This window comes from Hydra vulgaris, chromosome 01 (assembly GCF_038396675.1).
Source record: "Hydra vulgaris chromosome 01, alternate assembly HydraT2T_AEP".
Taxonomy (NCBI): domain Eukaryota; kingdom Metazoa; phylum Cnidaria; class Hydrozoa; order Anthoathecata; family Hydridae; genus Hydra; species Hydra vulgaris.
This window is the reverse complement of record NC_088920.1, coordinates 11,080,453-11,100,923: the sequence shown is the minus strand read 5'-3', so window position 1 is coordinate 11,100,923 and position 20,471 is coordinate 11,080,453. Positions and strand designations below refer to the sequence as shown.

Genomic DNA, 20,471 nt, shown 5'->3' with positions numbered 1-20,471 from the left:
TACTACCTATTATTTACTTTTGTGTAGTAGTTCAGCTCGATTAGCTCAGACCGTCAACATACGTAAAAAGTCTGATGACGGAATTATTTAATCGAAACGAAATATATTTAAATATAATGAAGTTTGTTATCAGCGAATTATTATTTGTAAAAATTTTTATATTATGTCTGCCCCTGCCAAAAAAATTTAAAAAATAAATTTTATAACTTATTATAATATATTTTATATTTGTTTAATTCATTATATTATATTTTATAAATAGTTTTATTAAATTAAACTTTATAAATTAATTTTGTTATTATACATTTTATTATACTTTAATTTGATTGGTCGTCTCCAGAAAGTATTGAGGCCGCCTTTAGAAACTTCTGCTTTCCAAATGGCTTAGGTCGCTAAACTGGAGGCAAAGTTTTTACCTCCCGTCTCCGGATCAATGATAAAATCTTTGATGTTTGTCTTAAATTATCAAGCAATTTAATTATTACTTAAGTGCAAAAATTTAATATTTTACATCAAATTTGCGTTATACACGTTTTTTTAATGGCTGCGATCTTTCTATTGGCGATCACCTCTAAATCGTTATTTCTTCTAATGGAGCCACAAATTGGGAGCGAAATTTAACTGAAGCTGGAACCAGACCTGCAGTTAAAAATTTATTGGAGCAAGCGGCTGAAAGCAGCGTAAGAAAAGTGGAGGCAATTAAAAAAAGGTTAGATCTGCTTTATATTACAAATTTGAGATTTTCTTCCATAGTCGTAAAGTTGCATCTCTTTCTCTTTTCTGTAAATATTATCATGGTCGCTGCTCAAAGGAATTATGATATCCAGTTCTACCAACTAAAACTCAATCTATATTGACTTGGCACTCAGCAAAGTTGCATCTTTTTATTGCACATGTCCCTGCATACTCTAACTTTTATTCCTTTAGTTTTTCTTCACACATTTCAGCCCTTTGGAACTCTCTCCCGATTTGGAGCCCTTTAGAACCTCCAAAAAAATAGGATAAGTTGGTGCAAACTATAAAAATTATTATATAATGTATTATTATGTGCAAAAAGTATTAAACATAATTTACTGTTTATTTTTTCAACAATTTTAAGCCAAAAATTGAAAATTATTTGAGGCTGGTAGCAAATAATAACTTGTATAACAAGTTAAAAGAGCAGCCATTTTTTTTATTCGCAATAAAGTATTTTTTACCTATAAAAAAAGTTTCTTTCATTCAAATTTTGATTAAAAAAAACTCATTAAATATGCAGATTTGGTTAAAGAGATATTCTGATAAAAAAAAAAAAAACTTTTTTTACTTTACAAAAAAGTATTTTAGGTCTTCTAAAATACTTTTATTTTAAAATTTTTTTTTTACATTAAAAAAAGTATTTTAGGTCCCCTATTTTAGGTTCGTTTTTGAGAATGATTTCATTTCTAGAATATCGCGTTCAAGCTCCTTCCTATAATGCCAATTAACAAAAATGAAAATAGGGGAGTAGGCTCTTATGCTTAAGGAAACTTTTAACCATTAAATTTTTTTTCAACTTAGAAACTTGATTTATCTTTTCTTTGTCTTATTAAAAACAGCAAATTATTCATATCTTGTAAACCAGGTATGCAATTGAGCTCCAATTTTCAGATTTCTTTTTAGATACAACTGCAATACTTTTTTAGAATTAACCTTAAACTAGTTTCCTTTTGAATATAATGATAATTTCCCTTTGCTTTATAAATAAATAGTCTCTTTTAAAATTTCAAGTGCTGCTATTTTAAAATTGTTTTTACTTTTTCTAGTAAGGTTTTGTTCATTACAATAGGATATACCAGTGTTGTAAGTTTCAGCTTATGATGTCGTTAAAAAGCTGAGAAATGTCATTTTCTTTTTCATTTATTTTTTTCATTTAATGATGAATCAGGAACAAAAAAGAAGGAAATTGATTTTGATTTTTATACTTTTAATTATATTAAACAGTATTTTTCATTAAAATCTTTTGTATATGATTAATTTGGCAATCAAGAAACATTTTTTTTATATGATAGCCACATCGAATTATCGCTTTCTTTCTGTTTTTGATTAGTTAAATACAACTATATTAAAAAACAAACTGATTTAATAATTTTATATTATTTATATTATAAATGATAGATTACTGAAAATTTTTTTTAACGAATATTTACCGAAATCTACCGAAAATCCCCCTATCCAATATCCAGACAGGGATATGGGGTGCGTAATTATCGACTATTTAGAGACGTACACGCACAATTTTGTTACAACAATAAATTTTATGCTTTGTATTACTATAAAAAATACCGTGTTAAGAAAAAGAAATATTCTTTACTCCTTTATTGTATGGAAGGGTTAGAAAGTTATATTATAGGAGTGCTACTTTCACATCTTAAGAACGAAAGTAATTGCCCAACTTTCTTTGTACTTTCCATTCTGAAAAAATTTTCCAGTCATCCAATTTTTTTACCTGATTTCAATATGTGCAAATAAGTTGATTGATATGCTTAATACATAGTGAAACATTAGATTAGCCAAAAACTAACATAGGTAATACTTTTCCCATTGTAATCTTGCTGCCAGGGCTGTTTGGTGTATATGAATATTTGTTTTAAATAAAGTAAAACATTTGTATTTAATAAAGATTTATGGTTACTTATGTGGCATGTTTTGATTTAGGTATACTTTTAACGATAAAATTAATGTTGACTATGACTTGTATATAAGCTTTTTCTTCTTAACATAAATCTGTGTTTATTCTGAACATCTGTTCGCTTATCTTTATTTTTATTATTTATCCTCCTTTATATAAAAAGCTTTTTCAATAAAAATGTTTCATATTTCTTTGTGGGCTTTTATTACACAGTCTAGTTCAAGCAACTTAGATTACTTGCATCAAATATAACAAAAACAGCTATAACTCATCAACATTTAAAATGTTTTCAAGTGTAAAATTTATAAAAGCAATAATAGGAGAATAGTTTCATTTCTGGTGTCTTTGAAGAATTTTTAACTAGTGCAAAAAAAAAATCTACATATAAAAACATCTCTTACAAGAAATATATTTCCAGAATAGCGAACCAGAAAAATTAGGGAATCTCTCGAGATAAAATAAGCCAGAGTTAGACTCGAGCTAGGAGTTGGGGAAATTGTTCTCAATTGAGATTTTATTTCTCAATTGAGGAATTGGGGAAATAGTTCTCAATTGAGATTTTATTTCTCAATTAAGGAATTGGGGAAATTGTTCTCAATTGAGATTTTATTTCTCAATTGAGGAATTGGGGAAATTGTTCTCAATTGAGATTTTATTTCTCAATTGAGGAATTGGGGAGATTGTTCTCAATTGAGGAATTGGGGAAATTGTTCTCAATTGAGATACGGAAAAATGTAAAAGTTAGAACTTGGGTCGCAATTTTGAAAAAAAATATAATATAAGCCATTATTATAATATTTTATTAATATTTATTTTTTTCGTCTAATGGTGTCTTCTTTTTTAACGGTTTGTTTAAAAGTTTTTAACGGATTTTCATCAACTTATAATGCTGACCACAAATGGTCAGCGAAATTTTGCTAATATATAATTAAATCAAAAAATATATAAAAAATTGTTTATACGCAGCTTTTTTTTTTTTGAACTCACTTTAAGTATGTACCATTAACTTTTATGCATGCTCTTTACTTTATGTATGCACTTTACTTTATGTATGCACTTTACTTTATGTATGCACTTTATTCTGTATATGTACTTTATATATGTACTTTACGATTATTGTCTACTTTATTTACGTTTATTGTATACTTTATGTATTTACTTTACTTTATGTATGTACATTAACGAATTCCTTAAAACAATTTGGAAGCGGGCTAAGGTTGCTAGCAAAAAATAAACCAAAGTGCTACTCTGTTACCATTTAGATTTAGAAATAAAATTTTAATTTCTTTACATTACAGACTTTTTTATTTACTGAAAATTAAGTGAAATGAAAATGGACCTTTCAAAATTCCAAATTTTTTCTGTGATATCAAAACAATTTCAGATGTGTTTGATTTTATTTTAGAACTTTGATGAAGCGTCACGTGTGCTTTATTTAAAATGTCTCTAACTAGCTCAATGTTTTAACTATACTATTTAAACATATGCGTTAATCTAGACTCATCTTATTGATGTATCATCTTATTGATGTATCATCTTATTGAAGTATCATCTTATTGAAATACCATCTTTCTGAAGTATCATTTTATTGAAGTATCATCTTATTGAAGTATTCTCTTTATCTAAAGTTGAACAACAACTTTTTTTTACAACTTATTTAAAAATGCAATTGTAGAGCAACCATTTCTATTTTAAAACTATTACTAATTTTCTTCTTGTGATATATTATAATACTTGCGATGTATTCAATTTTCTTTACATTTGAAACTTCTTTATGTAAAATAATGCTTATTCTCGTTACTTTTTAGTTTCAGTTTTTTGGTAGCGGACCTTTGGTAGCGCGCTAACACAAAGTTTGATAAAGTAACAGAAAGCGGGAGCGGTTTCTGGTTCCTAAAGATGCTAAAGGTATTTAGAAGAAGCGCTTTTAAATATTTTGTAGCAATGCTCTGTCGAAAATACAAATCAAAAAAGGAAACCAAGGAAAAAGTTTATGCTACATTGGAATTATAAACATAAAGTTATCATACATTTAGTGCGTTTATTGAAGTTTGTTACGTTGTTTATAAATGTTCTTGTTAAGGTAAGTACCCCAAGAAACAAAAGTCATTTTTGAAACAAAAAATTAAATAAATTTATATTATTATTCTTTCGTTCTCAGATTAAAGAAACTTTTAATTTATCATTTTAAAATTAAGTTTTAATAATTTGGCATTATGTCTACCAAATCAGTTTTCTTTCCGTAGCAACGCCATAGCAACCGGTCAATAAACAAAACATTTGTAAAATGTTTGCGTGGTCACTTCTAAAGTAGTTATGCAAAAGAGCTAAAATCTTGACATATTCTTCATAGTAATAAAATTCATTTGAGAGAAGGTTTTTGTTTAATGTATTTGAGCTCTAATTTTTCCAAGTAATCTTACTTGACTCGCTAAATTTGTTAGAGTTTGTTAGTTTTATATGCACTATTTCTAAAATATTCTTTTATTTTCAATTATTTTCTCTCAAATAAATTTTTTGCATTATGTTTATATTATGTTACAAGTTTTAAGGTTAAATAGCAGGTAAATTTTGAGCAGTCATTTTACAAAAATTTGCCTTCTTTTTTACTATTTAATTGGGTAATCGAGACAACAATTTTCAAGTAAGAAAATGTCTTTTTATAAAGCTTTTAATGATATACCTATGTTTGAAAAATTGCGTTTAACAATAGTTTTATAAGTTTTTAAAATGTTTATGGGGTACCACCTAAAGGTGTACAATACTGTACTGGTTAGAAGTCACGCAAAACTCTTGTTCATTTTGAATATACTCTTCCAAAGCATATGTTATACAACAATAAAAATGGCGTTTTAAAATTACATGGTTTTATCTTTCCTTAAATGTTATTATCCTTAAAAGTTATTATCCTTAAATGTTATTTTCTTTTTTGTTTATAAATGTGTATTGCTGTAAGGCTTGGGGCTATAGCCCAAGGCTACCAGTTTTGAGGGCTCCAATTCTAAATAAAAAACTTTTATATTAAAATAGCCCTGGATCCCAAAAAGTCTTAATCCGCTACTGTACATATATATATATATATATATATATATATATATATATATATATATATATATATATATATATATATATATATATATATATATATATATATATATATACATATATATATATATATATGTGTGTGTGTGTGTGTGTGTGTATTTATATATATATATATATATATATATATATATATATATATATATATATATATATATATATATATATATATATATATATATATATATGTATATATATATATATATATATATATATATATATATATATGTATATATATATATATATATATATGTATATATATATATATATATATATATATGTATATATATATATATATATGTATATATATGTATATATATATATATATATATATATATATATATATATATATATATATATATATGTATATATATATATATATATATATATATATATATATATATATATATATATATATATATATATGTTAATGCATTATATTGTATTATTGTGGTTTGAGTTAGGTAATACTTCATTATATTTCTAAATATGAAGCATAGACAAGGGAATCGTCCTCGCATTATAAAACTTTTCAACCTGAAATTATAATTATTTTATTGATAGTAACTAATGAATTTAAATAGATTTTTTTCGTAGTTGCTTAGGAACCGCCAACAAATTTTTCGTCTCTTTATGATTTTTTATTTTACTGCTCTTTAGTTTTAGTATTTTTAATAATGAAGTAATTTGATCTTTTGCATTTTCAAAACTATCCAACCAGTTTTTTACTTGATCCCATTCGCTTTCTTCCTGGTACATAGAAGGGAAAAAGTCATTTTGGAGTTTCCTAAACGGTTCTTTATCTTGGTGGGTTGAGTGATCAGTTACAAAAATAGAATGACCAGAAAATAAGTTTAGGGAAGACACAAGTTTTGGAACAATAGAATCCTCACTCAGAATATTAGTGATCATTGAATCTCTATTTACCGCGGTACAACTGTCGGACTTACTGATGAAAAAGTTATCGTTGCTTTTCTCGAGACTTTTGATATCATAGTTTAAGGAACTTTTCTGTTTCAACTTTTCGAGAACGTTTTGTCGCTGTTGATTAAGATTAATCAAAGAACTACTCAGATCTTTTTCTTCAAGCTATTAAAAGAAAATAGATTTTAAAGAAAACTAATTTAATACATTTTAATTAAAGTTTTATGACATGTGACGTTTCTGACATAACGTTTTTTTCGTTTATTTTTTATTTAATATGGGTTAGACAAAAATAAATTTTCATCGTTGAAAAAAACTCTTCACATTTTTTTAGTGCAAATAACTTACTTCTAAATCTCTTAAATTGAACGAAACACGAAAATTTCTGTTGAATTTACTATGAAATTCAGGGTATGCACGCATAGTTGATAATAAATCGTCACGTGAAATAGATTGGATGTCACAGTATGACAGTGCACGCACACTTGCGCATGATTTAGCAACAAGACGATCGTAGACTGCTCCAAAATTTTCTCCGAATGAATCACCTTTTCCTAACAAGCAATAAAACTAAAAAAATATTTGTGAACTGCTAAAAATCATACAATATTGAAAAAAATACAAATATGTTATCAAACACTTTTGTTATGCAATGTTCCGTAAAAGAACGTTCTTTTGCTACTGTAAAAAAAATTATTTACCGGAACTTATACCGTAAAATACCGTACCGTAAAAAAGTACCATAAAATGTTTGTGGATTGCCGAATAGCAAACAAAATTGGCGCAATATTGGCGCAGTATTGCCTACTTTATGTAAACTAAATAAACATTATTGCGTTAACACTTTTCACTACTCGAGCCGATTTTCATATTAAAAATCACTTTTTTGGAAGAGTTATTTTAAGTTTGTTGTAGCCTTAACGTAGAATAAAGTTTTGCTTTACTAAAAATGGTAATATATCTTTGAAACCATAACTTTACTAGAAAGGTAAAAGGTAAAGGTATTATTTAAGCAATAAATAAAATCAAAAGGTTCTTTACAATGCTTCATATCTTCAAATATACCTCTCTGTTTCCTATTTTAAAACAAAAAAACTTGCTTTAACTTCGATATAAGATTATCTTTTTTTATTAAGAATACGGTTACCGTTCTTAGACCTAACCAAACCCTTCTTTGTTTACTACTCTGTCACCGCGACATCTGTTTTCATATAGCACTAAATTAGTTTTTCTTGTTTGAAGAATAATATTCATTTTATAAATCAGTTTGATGTTTTCATTTAAAATTTAATTTTAAGGAGTTAAAGAATAATTTTATAATTTTTTAAGTTATATAAAAACAAAGCGACCAGGAAGACTTATATCTTAAATAGCAAATCATACAAACCCCCCGAATTTGCTCAACAGAAGTTTAAAAATCGCCATCATTTTAATATTTCATACAACGCCGTTTCAAGTTCATAAAACGCCGTTTCAAGTTCATAAAACGCCGTTATTGGTTCATATAATACTGTTTAAAATTCAGATAACACATGTATAACGATGTTGAATAAAAACTATTTTAAGATATATGAACCAATGTAGATACCAAATCACTTTCTAAAACTGAACTAAAACTAAAAAATTAAAGTTTAAAGCTATAAATAAAATAAAACAAATATATATAAAGTATAATAAAAAATGTTAACTTAATTTTAGTTTATAAATAACTATTCACCTAAAATAGAAACCACTTTTTCCCCTTGTAATATTTCTAACGTGCCTCGTTCTATCCACATCAGTTTAACTACTTCATCTCCGTAATGAACAATATAGTTACCCGGCGTATATCTTGTTGTTTTTAATTTAAGAGATAAAGAACGTAAGCAACCAGCAGGAAGACTACGAAAAGCTAAATTTTTGGTAAATAAATGTCTGTTTAAATGAAGACAAACATCCGCTTGAAGACCCTCTGGGAAATGCCCCAGTATCTGAAATTTGGAAAAATTATGTATTTAAACAAAAAATTGACAATTAACAATTAATGATTATTTGTTGATAAAACAAGTAAAAATTATTAGAAATAAAAGCACATTTAAAATGTAAAATAGGTCACCTCGTTCATATCGATGCCGTTAGTGTACGAATAATCGTAATGCGAGTAATCTTCTAATCGTTGACGCAGTGGTGCCGGAATTTGGTAAAAACGAATAAATTGCCGAACCCTGCGCATAGTCGAATGATAATGAGCCAAACCTGAATAAAGTCTGTGAATGATTGCCGTGACATTGCCAAATATGACAGCGTACATCAAAGCTAAATAAATATTTTATTATTTTAAATATTTTTTTAAATTTATTCAAAACTATGACAATAGAGCTATTACAATTACAATATTAGCTATTACGATATAGTAAAGCTTACAATATAGTCGAGTTAGCCATTACAATATAGTATAGCCACAATTACAATAGTAGCAAATCATTCCTTATAGCTTTTAATGAGTTTACGAGCCAACTCAAATAAATTTCAATTGAGGCGTGACAATTTCGATAATAGTCAGTCGAATTTAAAAAATTTTTCTTTACAATTAGCTGTATTAGCCGTTCGCAAATAATAATATTCGTGCAAAAATATTAAAACATACTTTTGTTAAGCACAGGGTCGTGTAACGGAGTACATTTACTTAGTTACAATACTTTGTTACTGTTTGTAATACTTCTACATGTAACGAATTACATTTACAACAAAATAATTCTACGTTTACTTTTACGGACTTCCTTTTTAACTTTGTAAGGAATTACTTTCAAAAGTAATAGAACTTGAACTTGGTAGTAGGTTAAATGCGAACTGCGAACCGCGAACATCGAAACAGTTAAATGTAAACTTTTTTGCAAACCATGGTTTTACTGATTGTTAGTGATGTAATATTTTAATCAACCTGACATTTTTTTTTTTTTTTTTTTTTTTTTTTTTTTTTTTGGTTTACATTTGTTAATCGTTGTACAGCTTAAAATAAAAAATAGTAAAAATAATAATATAAACTTACAATGATAAAAAAATAACAAATATAAACAGGGTATCTGAAAGAAGATCACAAGGATCTTGTCGTCAGAACCTCAAATAAGCATTTAACAAAGATAAGATAAAAAAAAAATTAATAAACTTTTACAAAACTACAAGGTAAATAATCTGATCTGAAGAAAGATCAAGATGATCTTGTCATCAGAGTTGTATACAAGAGTAAACCAATGTGGAAGTTAAAAAGTAAAAAGTATATGAACAATAAATAAATTTAGTAGGAATAAAATTCTATAAACGTAAACATGTATATAAACAATAAAAAAGTAGACCAAAAAATATTTTTAACTTTTACTACTAATAATAACTCAAAATATTATCTAATGAAAGAATGAGATTTTTCAGTTTTTTTTTAAAAAGGCAAAAAGTAATAGGTACTTCAAAATTAAAATTCGGCAAAACAAGTTTATTCCAAAGGTGTGGCGCTCCGTTTCTGACGGAGATAAAGACGTTGCAACTTACTTTTTTCAGTACTTCCCCAAGCAATATTGGCATAATCTAAATAACTATGTATAAACGAGTAATAAAGTTGTATTAAGACTTTCTTATTGAGATAGATTCGTAATTTATAAAGGATTCCCCATGTTTTTAGAAATTTTTGTGCTTATATAATCAATATAGTGATTCCAAGTAATATTTTCATCAAGATAAACACCTAAAAATTTTGTAACAGAATCTCTTTTGATATCCTTTTGATCGATAAAAATTTGAGGTAAATTTGTAAGGAGAAATCGTTTTTTTGTAATCGAATGAATTAAAACCCATTTTGTTTTATTAATATTTAAGATTAACTTATTACACTTAAACCAATTAGATATATGTCTGAGTTCTTCGTTCATTGTTTTAAAAAGTTCAGCGATATCATAATTAGAAAGGAATAGGTTTGTATCATCTGCATACATAATGCTCATTAGTTTTGAAGCTTTATTTAAGTCATTTATATAAATTAAAAAAAGGAGAGGTCTAAGAATTGAACCTTGTGGAACTCCACAAGTATTAAGAAAAGTGGATTGATAATCATTGTTAAATAATACAAACTGTTTTCGATTAGATAGATAACTTTTAAACCATTTTAAAATTTTATTTTTTATTCCGTAGTATTTGAGTTTATGAATCAAAATATGGTGATCGACCGTATCAAAAGCTTTTGATAGGTAAATAAAAATTCCTAGTGTATATTGTGATTTTTCAAATAATTTTGAGATTTCACGTACAAATTGGATAATAGCATGTTCAGTTGAGTTATCTTTCTTGAAACCAAATTGATTAATGTAAAGTAGATTATTATCATGAAAGTATTTGTATAATCTGTTGAACATAATTTTTTCTAGGATTTTCGAAAATGTGGAGAGAACAGAGATGGGGCGATAATTACTGATTTCAGATTTAATGATCAGTTTAATGAGATAGAGAGTCCAGATCAGTTTAAGGAGATAGAGAGTCCAGAGTTTATTTTGATTCACAAAATGTTATAATTCTGCCCAACGCTGAGATCTCAAACTTTCTCTTTCCATGAATAAAGCTATTTACTTTTGTATCTGGTCTGATGGCCAATTTGGTAAATCATAAAAAGATAAAAAACCATTAAGAAAGAAGAAACCCTCAGACCCAGACCCTTGCCCTAAAGCTACCCATAGACTAAAAAAGCTGCCCTCCAGACCATAGCCAAAAAAACTGCCAAAAAAATCACAGCCAAAAAAGCTGCCATACAGGCATACAGACAAAACTGCCATACGGACCAAAAAAAATTTTTTACTTTCAAAAGAAAAGAAAGAAGATATTTAAAAAACGATGCCCTAAATGCCTGAAATTAATAAAAACTTTATGGCAACTCTTTGTGTTTAGATGAGCGATGTGCCCTTTTCTTATACATGTTGATTTTTTAATAAAATTGTACACAATTTGTTGCTTTTGAACGGAATCAAATTTTTTTTTTTTTTTTGTTATTTTTTTTTGTTATTCACCTACTCAAGGCCCAGAAGGCCATTGCAGATGAGCTACTTAATAGTAGCTCATCTGCAATGTTGGTTATAACCCTCTCTCAACTCTCTAACTCCGAAACATGAACAAGGCCGCTGCGCGGAGAAACAAGTTGAGCTCGGTACTACCAGGGACGTGGTGGGGATCGAAAATGATATCTAAAATACGGTTTACAGGTATTATTTACGCCGATCGTTTAATAAATTTATAACACGCTGAAAAATATTTATACTTAAAAAGATGAGTGATTTTGGACAAAATTTATTATAAAAACAACAATAAAATTGACATAAAACTTTTAGCATTTTTAAAATTTGTCAGGAATTTGTTCCATCTCAAAAGTGAAAAATCATTATTCTAAACACAAATTACACAACTTTTTAAAAATAGTTTTCAAGTATAATACATATTGTTCTCAACAACTTTTTTAAAAGAAAATTTAATGAAATGTTATATTTAATTTAATGATTTGGGATATATTTTGGTCTACTAAAGTTTTAATTGCGTTTTTCTCAAAATTATACTTGATGACATAGCAAGATAATACTGAACAAACGATTTGTCAGTTGTAAAAAAACTGCGGGAAAAAAGTTCAGTAGAGTTTCCGTAAATTTTTTAAACATACGATTTAAAATAATGCTTTCGAAAACTGCTTTACTTTTTTTACGTAAATTTTGTATAAAAAAGTTCAATATAATTAAAAAGTCAAATATATAAAGGGACTTTTAAAGAGAGATTAATAGAGTTTCTATAAATATTCTATTAAATTTTCTATATTCCATATGTTTCAAAAAATGTTTAGAGGAAGATTATAAAAATTTTAGTGAACAATTTTTCCTGGCAATATAAATCTATAATTTCACTTAAGTCGCCCACAAACTACGTTACATATATTCCATCATTTTGACCCACTCCCTCTCGTCACTATAGCATAACTCTTTAGTAACTTGTCTCGTATTATTTGTCACAAAGACCTTACCCCTACCTCTTACCCACATACCCTAGAGCATGACGATTTTTAAAAACAACCCCCCCCCCCCCAAAAAAAAAAAAAAAGGCTGAATACTACCTCCTATAAGCATGATAAGTATTGCAAATAACTTTTCCCCGTTTGTATTTGCGGAAACATTTCCAAAACCAACACTGGTCAAGCTGCTCAAAGTAAAATACAATGCTGTTAGATAAGCAGTTGTCACATCAAGCTTTCCCGTTTCATTTAAATTCAAATCCTTACTGAGCTTTGATAACCAATCAACATTATTATATGTAGGACTTTCATTTATTCCAATAGCATACCAAATACACGCTAACCAGTGAGCCATCAATGCAAAACCAAACACAAGAAGTAATAACAATGCTAAATTATATTCCGAATACATGTCCACTTTGCGTGTTACTCGAACTAGTCGAAGCAAACGTGCCGATTTACCCAAACTGATTAGAACAGTTGTCTAAAAATGTGAAAAAAATCCTTGGATTAAATTTAGTAGTAAATTAACTTATAACCTTTTAGATAATATTTTTATTTAAATAACGTTTATTCATTTTTAAAATATAAAAATTAAACATTAATGGTATTTATTTTTTAAGTAATTTGAATAACAAATAATAAAGGTATACCAATAGTTTATACATATTTGAGCGTATATATAAAATTATGTAAATAAATATATTTGTAAAAATAAAAAATCTAAATTTAACCAAATTTGTGACTATATAAACCAACAACGTATTTATTGTATTGATAACATGTATACTGTATTAACCAACAAAGTAAGTAATAAATTATATATTATAAAAAAATTTATATATAATATAAAATATGGTTTCACACGATCATACTTTTTTAAAAAACTTAAGTTTTAGATAAATGATGAAGTTTATTTGAACTAATGACAAAACCTGTAATTAAAAAATTTACTAATTATTTTTCCAAATCACATTTGTTCCAATTTTCAATTGAGTTGGTAAACAACATCAGATTGTTTATATATAAAATTTCATCAATTAGCGATCAAAACTTATATCTAAAAAATAGAAAAAAATCTTGTAACATAAGCAATTTTTTTCCTTAACATTGCCCATAGGGGCGTAGGGTGGCCAAAATAAAAAATTTCAATTTTTTTTTTTTTGAACTTTTGTGATTTTTCATTCAGAAAAAATTCAATATCAAAAATTTTAGAAATTTTTATAATGCGTTATTTAGGGTCAAACTTTGGTCAAAAGTAATTTTATGGATGACGTTCCAACCAATTGATATAAAATGCTTTTAATACTTTCCCAGACATATATCCATTTACGGAAAAACATATATCCATTTACGAAAAGACATATATCCATTTACGGAACTGTCTTTGAGACTAGTTTTAGGTTTGGTTAAGGTTTATAAAAAAAATTTTAATGTTGTTGTGAAAGTTGGGCCAAAATATGAAAAATATTGAAAAATTGTATAGTATTTATAAAATTTTTAAAATTCTAAAACTGGTATACAACTGTTTACATGTTAATCCCAGCACTTATTGATAGAAAAATTTAGTAAAAGATGTTGCTACAACTTTCGTAAAATGTCTTTTCTGCATTTTTAATCAGTGACGATCCATAAACTTTGATATCTTTTTTATTAAATAACCAGCTGAAAAATTGGAACGAAAGTGCTCCGACAGATTTACTGCCATTAGACCAAATGCAAAATCAATGAGTTAATAAAATACTTTAATGTACTATAAACTTACTACTAAATTTCTATTTATCAGCAGATTTAATTTTTATTTGTTTATCTTTAAGCGCTCAAACATTATGACCAAGTAAAATTTACCACTTCCTCATTTTGTTGGAGGTGAAAAATTTAGATGTTCAAAAATATTTAAATAGTAAAAGATAATAAATTAAAGTTTGGAACATGGCAATGAATTTGAATTTAGAATTAGATATTAATTTAAAATATTTTATTAACGCATTGCCATCGCATGTGGGCGTTAAGGTGAATCATTTAAAATATTTTTGCTTCCAGGCTTGATAAAGAATAAGAAAAGATAGTAACGCAAAAATTTTTAAATGAAAGTATTTAAAAAAAAACTATTGTAACTTTTTCTTAAAAATTATTTATTTGATTTTTTAATGAAACATATGAAAAGCCGTGGCGAAAATGGCTTCCCGAAATAACTTATAGGACCTTTTTATTTTATTTTAGGTATAAGAATTTTAAAATTTAGATTATTTTAGATTAAGATTAAATAGAGCTTTCCTAATTTCAGAAAAAATTTTGAATTTTGAACCAAACCCCCTTTTCCCCTCAGAAAAAATCTTTCGAGCACTTATGCTACAAAACTATATGAAATTTTGATATACGTAGTTTACTAAATGAATTTTGATATAGGTACTAAATTAAATTTTGATATACGTACTTTACTAAATGAAAATAATAAAAATATTTTGCAAGTATTAAAAAAATAATTTCGAACACCCTTTTGTCGGAACTTTCTTAGAAAGACCAACACCAGGTTTTAGTAAGGTTACTAAAATCTGCATTAATTTATTGCATTTTGTGGTCTTGCAATCAGATTCAATATGAGAACTATAAACTCAATGAAAAAAGCAGTTTATATTATACTCCACTACTTCGCCGATTTATCATATTTTAACGGGCGCCACCAGTTTAATCCTTGCGCAACCTAGTGGACGTAAGCACTGGGCTTATGGAACTCAAATCAACCATATCTTTAAAGATAAAATATTTAATTCTACTCATCATTAAAATTTGTAAATAAACTAAATTAATATCAAATCGCTTATAAGGTATTGAAAAGTATATCAATATGCTAACGAGGCACTTACTTTACTTTATTGGGAATAATACTTTTTGTTTTTAGATCAACAAATTATGACAAACTAGGACAAAAAATGATGCCATATTTAACATTTCAGATATATTATTGTTGCGCTGGAGATTTTATCGGTGTTTTAGGACATTTATTCAATGGTATATTTACAGTTTCAAGCATTTTAGCAACTTGTAAAAATAAAAAAGTATTATTCGAACAAGCCACAAGTCATCAGAAAAGGAAAAAAAAAAAAAGGAAAAGTGACATAACAATAAATAAAAAAATGGTAAACGAAGAAAACCTAAGTAAAGAGAAAATCAAGGAGTTTAATGACTGTGTATGATGGATTTTAATTAGTTTTTTCCATAATAAATTTTTACATAATAATATTTATATACTTTTTTAAATCTTTTAAATTTTGTAATATACTTTTTTAAATCTCTTTTTTTCCGTTCAAGTTTTTCTGAAATTTTCTGTTCATTATAAAAATATTGAATATTAAACTATAAATTTAATTAAACAGGTGGTTTTTTGATCTATAAATGTTTAATAATTCGTTCAGATCTCTATGAAATGTCAAAAAAATTTCGAAATTTAAAGAATATATTATCTTCTTTCAGGGAGTGGGTAGTTTTAGGTAGTGGGTAGAATAGTAAGCGGACAAGTTAATTAATCAGAAACAAAAAAAAAAAAAAAAAAAAACTAAAACAAGCTTATAAATTTGATAAAAATTTTTTGTGGCTAGAGTTTCCGGGTCTGTAATTTAAAGGCCCTTTTATGTTTCCGGGTTTATAATTATCGAAGTATATCATTTGCGTGGTTTATAATTTTTGATGTTCATAACTTTCCGGTTTTTAATTTTACGGGCCTAATATTTTCCTATTATTATTGTTTCAGCATTTTAGTTTATTTATTTTACTTTATTTTATTTCGTCTTTAAAAAAAAGAATACAATGCCGTTTTATATAAATAAAATTTACATGACCGGGGCTAAATGAAGACAATATTTGCCTTATCACTACGCCCCGACGTGCTTTCATCAGCAAGCGTATACAATCATTAAAATATAAACATAAAATTACTTTGCACCATATAAAAAATAAACACAAATTTTACAAGTATCTTAAGATCAGTAACTAATCTATAATAAAAAAAAATCGTATAAAAAAAAAGATAAAAAATAATAATAATAATAATAACTACACCTAAAAATTAAAAATAAGTTAACAGGAGAATTTAAGGAAAATTTTAATTTTAAAATTTTTTGACCAGTTGATATGACAGTTGTTAAAAAAGAAAAAAAAAAATTAAAAATAAAAAAAAATAAAATAAGATTAAAAAAAGAATCTTAAATAGAATTTAATTCCTTAGCATCGTTAAGAAGTTTTTGTTTGAGTTTTTTTATGAATAGAGAAAGTGAAGAACAATTTTTCAGCTGGTTATTTAATAAAGTGTTCCATAATTTAGGACCTCTGTTGGTGATAGAAAATTTAGTAACAAAATAGTGCATTTTAGGTTGCTCATAATTGTAATTTGAAAATCTTGTAGGGTACTCGTGGTTAATTTTATTGAAAAAGGTATTAAATATTATAGAAGTTACTTTATTATGAAATTTATACATAAGTATAAGAATTTGATAAAGGTTCAACTGAAAAATATTAAGTATGTGATGATTTTTAAATAGTTTTTTAGAATGTGTAAAACGACCTGCACCTGAAATAATTCTGACAGCGTGTTTTTGTCTACTAAACAATTTTTTAACTTTACTTACATTAGAGCTGCACCATGCAATATTTGCATAGTTTATATAACAATGTATGAGGGAGAAATATAAGATTTCTAAACATTTTTGGTTCAATAGTTGCTTAGCTTTGTATAGAATGCTATTATTTTTTTGAAATTTTCTTACGTGTTCTTATGTGTTCTCTCCATGTCAGATTTTCGTCAAGTATCACTCCTAAAAACTTTAATGATGACTCTCTAATTATAATTAGTTATATTATTTAATTATAATTAATCAATTATAATTAATTGTTGAAATGACAACTGATCGGAATAAGCCAGTCAGCTCCACAAAGCCAATTGTTAAACTTTTTTTGCTTAGCTTTTTAATAGAAAACCCCTATAGTAGAGTAATTATTGGCCATCTAAAGCATTCTATTACATATCTTTACCACATTTTAATTGAATAAGCTCCATTTTTAATTGAGCACTATTTTGATGCAATTTACAATAAAAGTTGTTTTAATTACCTGATTAATTCCTAGCATCATGCATATTAACTGAAAAGGAAAAGCTGCTAAGAAATCAAAAACAAACCATCCCTTTAAATAGTTTACAGCAATTCGGCAAGGATCGTTAACAACCTACAAATTAAACGGCATTTTAAACTACATGTAATTATAGTAACGTCATAAAAATGCAATGCAAATAAATACCTCGTCATTTGCATCCACAAAAGAGGTTCGAAAGTTCATCAGTATATCAATAACGAAAATAAAGTCAATAAAATTATCAATAATGGTAAGCGATCTGTTTGAACCTAATAAAAATGTCACCATGTAAGGCGTCACAATTGCTGTATACATAACCAATAGTAAAATAAACCAATCCCAAATTGCTTTGTATCCAGAGTAATGAAGAATTATATAGGAATAGTTCTTGTCTTGATCACATTTAATTTTTGGTAAAACATCTGATCCCAAAGACATTACCTAAAATTGAACGTTGGAGTAACTTCAAATTAAAAATATTCATTAATGTTTTTATCAACAACTTTGTTACTAGATAGATTGGTATTTAAATTTTAACCTTAAATACAGACATAGTTGAACGTAACAGAGTATGCGACATGACTCGAGATCTTCGGTACACTCTATTCCATTTATTAATTTTTCTTCTTTCAGCCAACATGTTTAATTTTGTTCAACGCTTAACCTTATGATGGAAGGGTCTTAATTGAAATGTTATTATAAAAGAAACAATCATAAGAATCCTAAAAAGGAATCAATTCTGTTAACCACGTAATATTTTTAATTACTTAATTGATAATTATAAATTTAACTACTAATGCGTAAAACCATGAACAATTTTTTTAAGTAAAAAGAAAATATTTCAAATAATATTTATATTTTGGAGATTAAAAAAGGCAACGTGTTAGCAATAAAATGATTTAAAGTTCACAAAAAATACGCAATAGAAAAATTATTAAGCATTTATATTTCTTTTGTTTTGAATAACAATAAGCTTTATTTATTAATTTCTTCACTGTCTTTTTCATTAAATTGGAAAGATTTTTGACTTCAATATGCAGTATGCAAAAAGTTACACACATAAAATTTAAAATATGTTTTAGTCTTAGTATAATTTCGTTTATCTTAAAGTTAAATCAATTTAAAATCAATGTCATCTTTGTACTTTTATGAAAGCAAAAATATGCAGTTAATTATTTTAATTTGCATGAATAAATTAAATAAAATTCTCAGTAAATTACGTGTAATATATAAAAACAAGTTGTTAAATTATTAATTAATTAAAATGAATCAATAAAAAAAAACTATTTTAACAATATCTGCATAAAAGTTATAACATACTTCAGACAATGCAAACTTAGTTTGCAACTCCTTTTGTAAAGCGTTTCATGATTTATAACACTAATTTGCGTACCAAGATCGTCTAGTAAGAACAGAGGAGAGGAAAGGGAAGGGGGCAAGGTTTAAAGAGAGATTTAGGAAAAGTTTAATTATACTTAATTTTAATCTAATAACAATTATAATTGCTGATGATTCTAATTTGTTTAATATATTATAATTAATTCTTATTTAATGCTCTTACATTATAAATATTTAACAATAGTTGAATTAGTCAATACTTCCGAATTGTTCCGATTAAGCGATCATAAAATATTGATTAAACAAAATGAATTCCTTTTCATATTTCTGGTAAAAAATAATATTACAAATATGCTTTTTATTGATATTATGCTAGTTAAAAGGGTTTTAAATTTAAGACTTTTAGATTGTTATATCAATGAAAATCTTAAATGAAAAAAGCTAAATTGCTAACTTAACAGTAAAATTTCAAAAAGTATAGGTATGCTATACAAAACAAGAAGCGTTCTCAGCAACAACACCTTAATTTAATTATATTACTTTTCAATTCATAATTTATGTAAATAACTATAGCAGCAAGGTGATTTTCAAGTTTTGGTCTTTTTTTTTTGCAAATTTAGTCGGCATAGTCGGGTATTTGATACAATTTCAGTTGGGTAAGTTTAAGTTTTGAGGACTTTTTTTTTCAGTCAATTATTTTAGGTGCCCCTCACGCTTCCTTCCTTACCGATGTTATTTAACTTGCCCATAGGTAGCGATGAAGCTCGGGTCTCTAGTTTCTGAGGCAAGCGAACTAGCTACTGCCCTACGGCTCCTCAAGATTTCAAACTCTGTCTATTGGCAGAGTTTTGCATTTTACATCACAAAATACATCATTAATTTTATTTAAAAGTTTTAAGAATGTGTTATATATCGCAATAGCATTAGATTAAACACATGTCGCCAATTAGACAACGTTTGTTTTTTGAATTATTTATAGAAAAATAGAACAATCAAATATGTAATTTTTGTAGTTTTCGATGTTGGCAATTTTTTAATAAAACTGCTATATTTTCAAATAAATTATAACAAAACATTTTAATGTCACGACTGTATTTAGTTTTTATTTATTTTTAATTATACTTAATGAAATTTATTTAAAGCAATTTTTCTTTTAGTATATTTAGTACATTTTTAGTTTCACCTACTTTGCAGTTTAATTATTTTTTGTAAAAATTTTCCCAATTAAAAAAGTATTCACGAAAAATACAGTTTAATTTCTTTTCTTGAAAACTTTTTTTAATAATTGGTTGGTTATCACTTCGTATGTATTGGTTATCTTTT

General features: G+C 26.4%; 1 protein-coding gene across 1 annotated transcript; it reads right to left on the bottom strand.

The window, feature by feature from the left end:
- Positions 1-6,289: 6,289 nt before the first annotated feature.
- On the bottom strand, positions 6,290-18,643 carry LOC100214971 (potassium voltage-gated channel subfamily H member 6). Its single transcript, XM_065787370.1, has 8 exons — positions 18,349-18,643; positions 17,976-18,251; positions 17,790-17,903; positions 12,786-13,167; positions 8,772-8,971; positions 8,394-8,646; positions 7,025-7,230; positions 6,290-6,841 (listed from the first exon to the last, which is right to left on the bottom strand). The coding sequence occupies exons 1-8, from the start codon at positions 18,448-18,450 to the stop codon at positions 6,329-6,331; spliced, it is 2,046 nt and encodes a 681-aa protein (XP_065643442.1). The 5' UTR covers positions 18,451-18,643; the 3' UTR covers positions 6,290-6,328.
- Between the last annotated feature and the right edge of the window lie 1,828 nt (positions 18,644-20,471).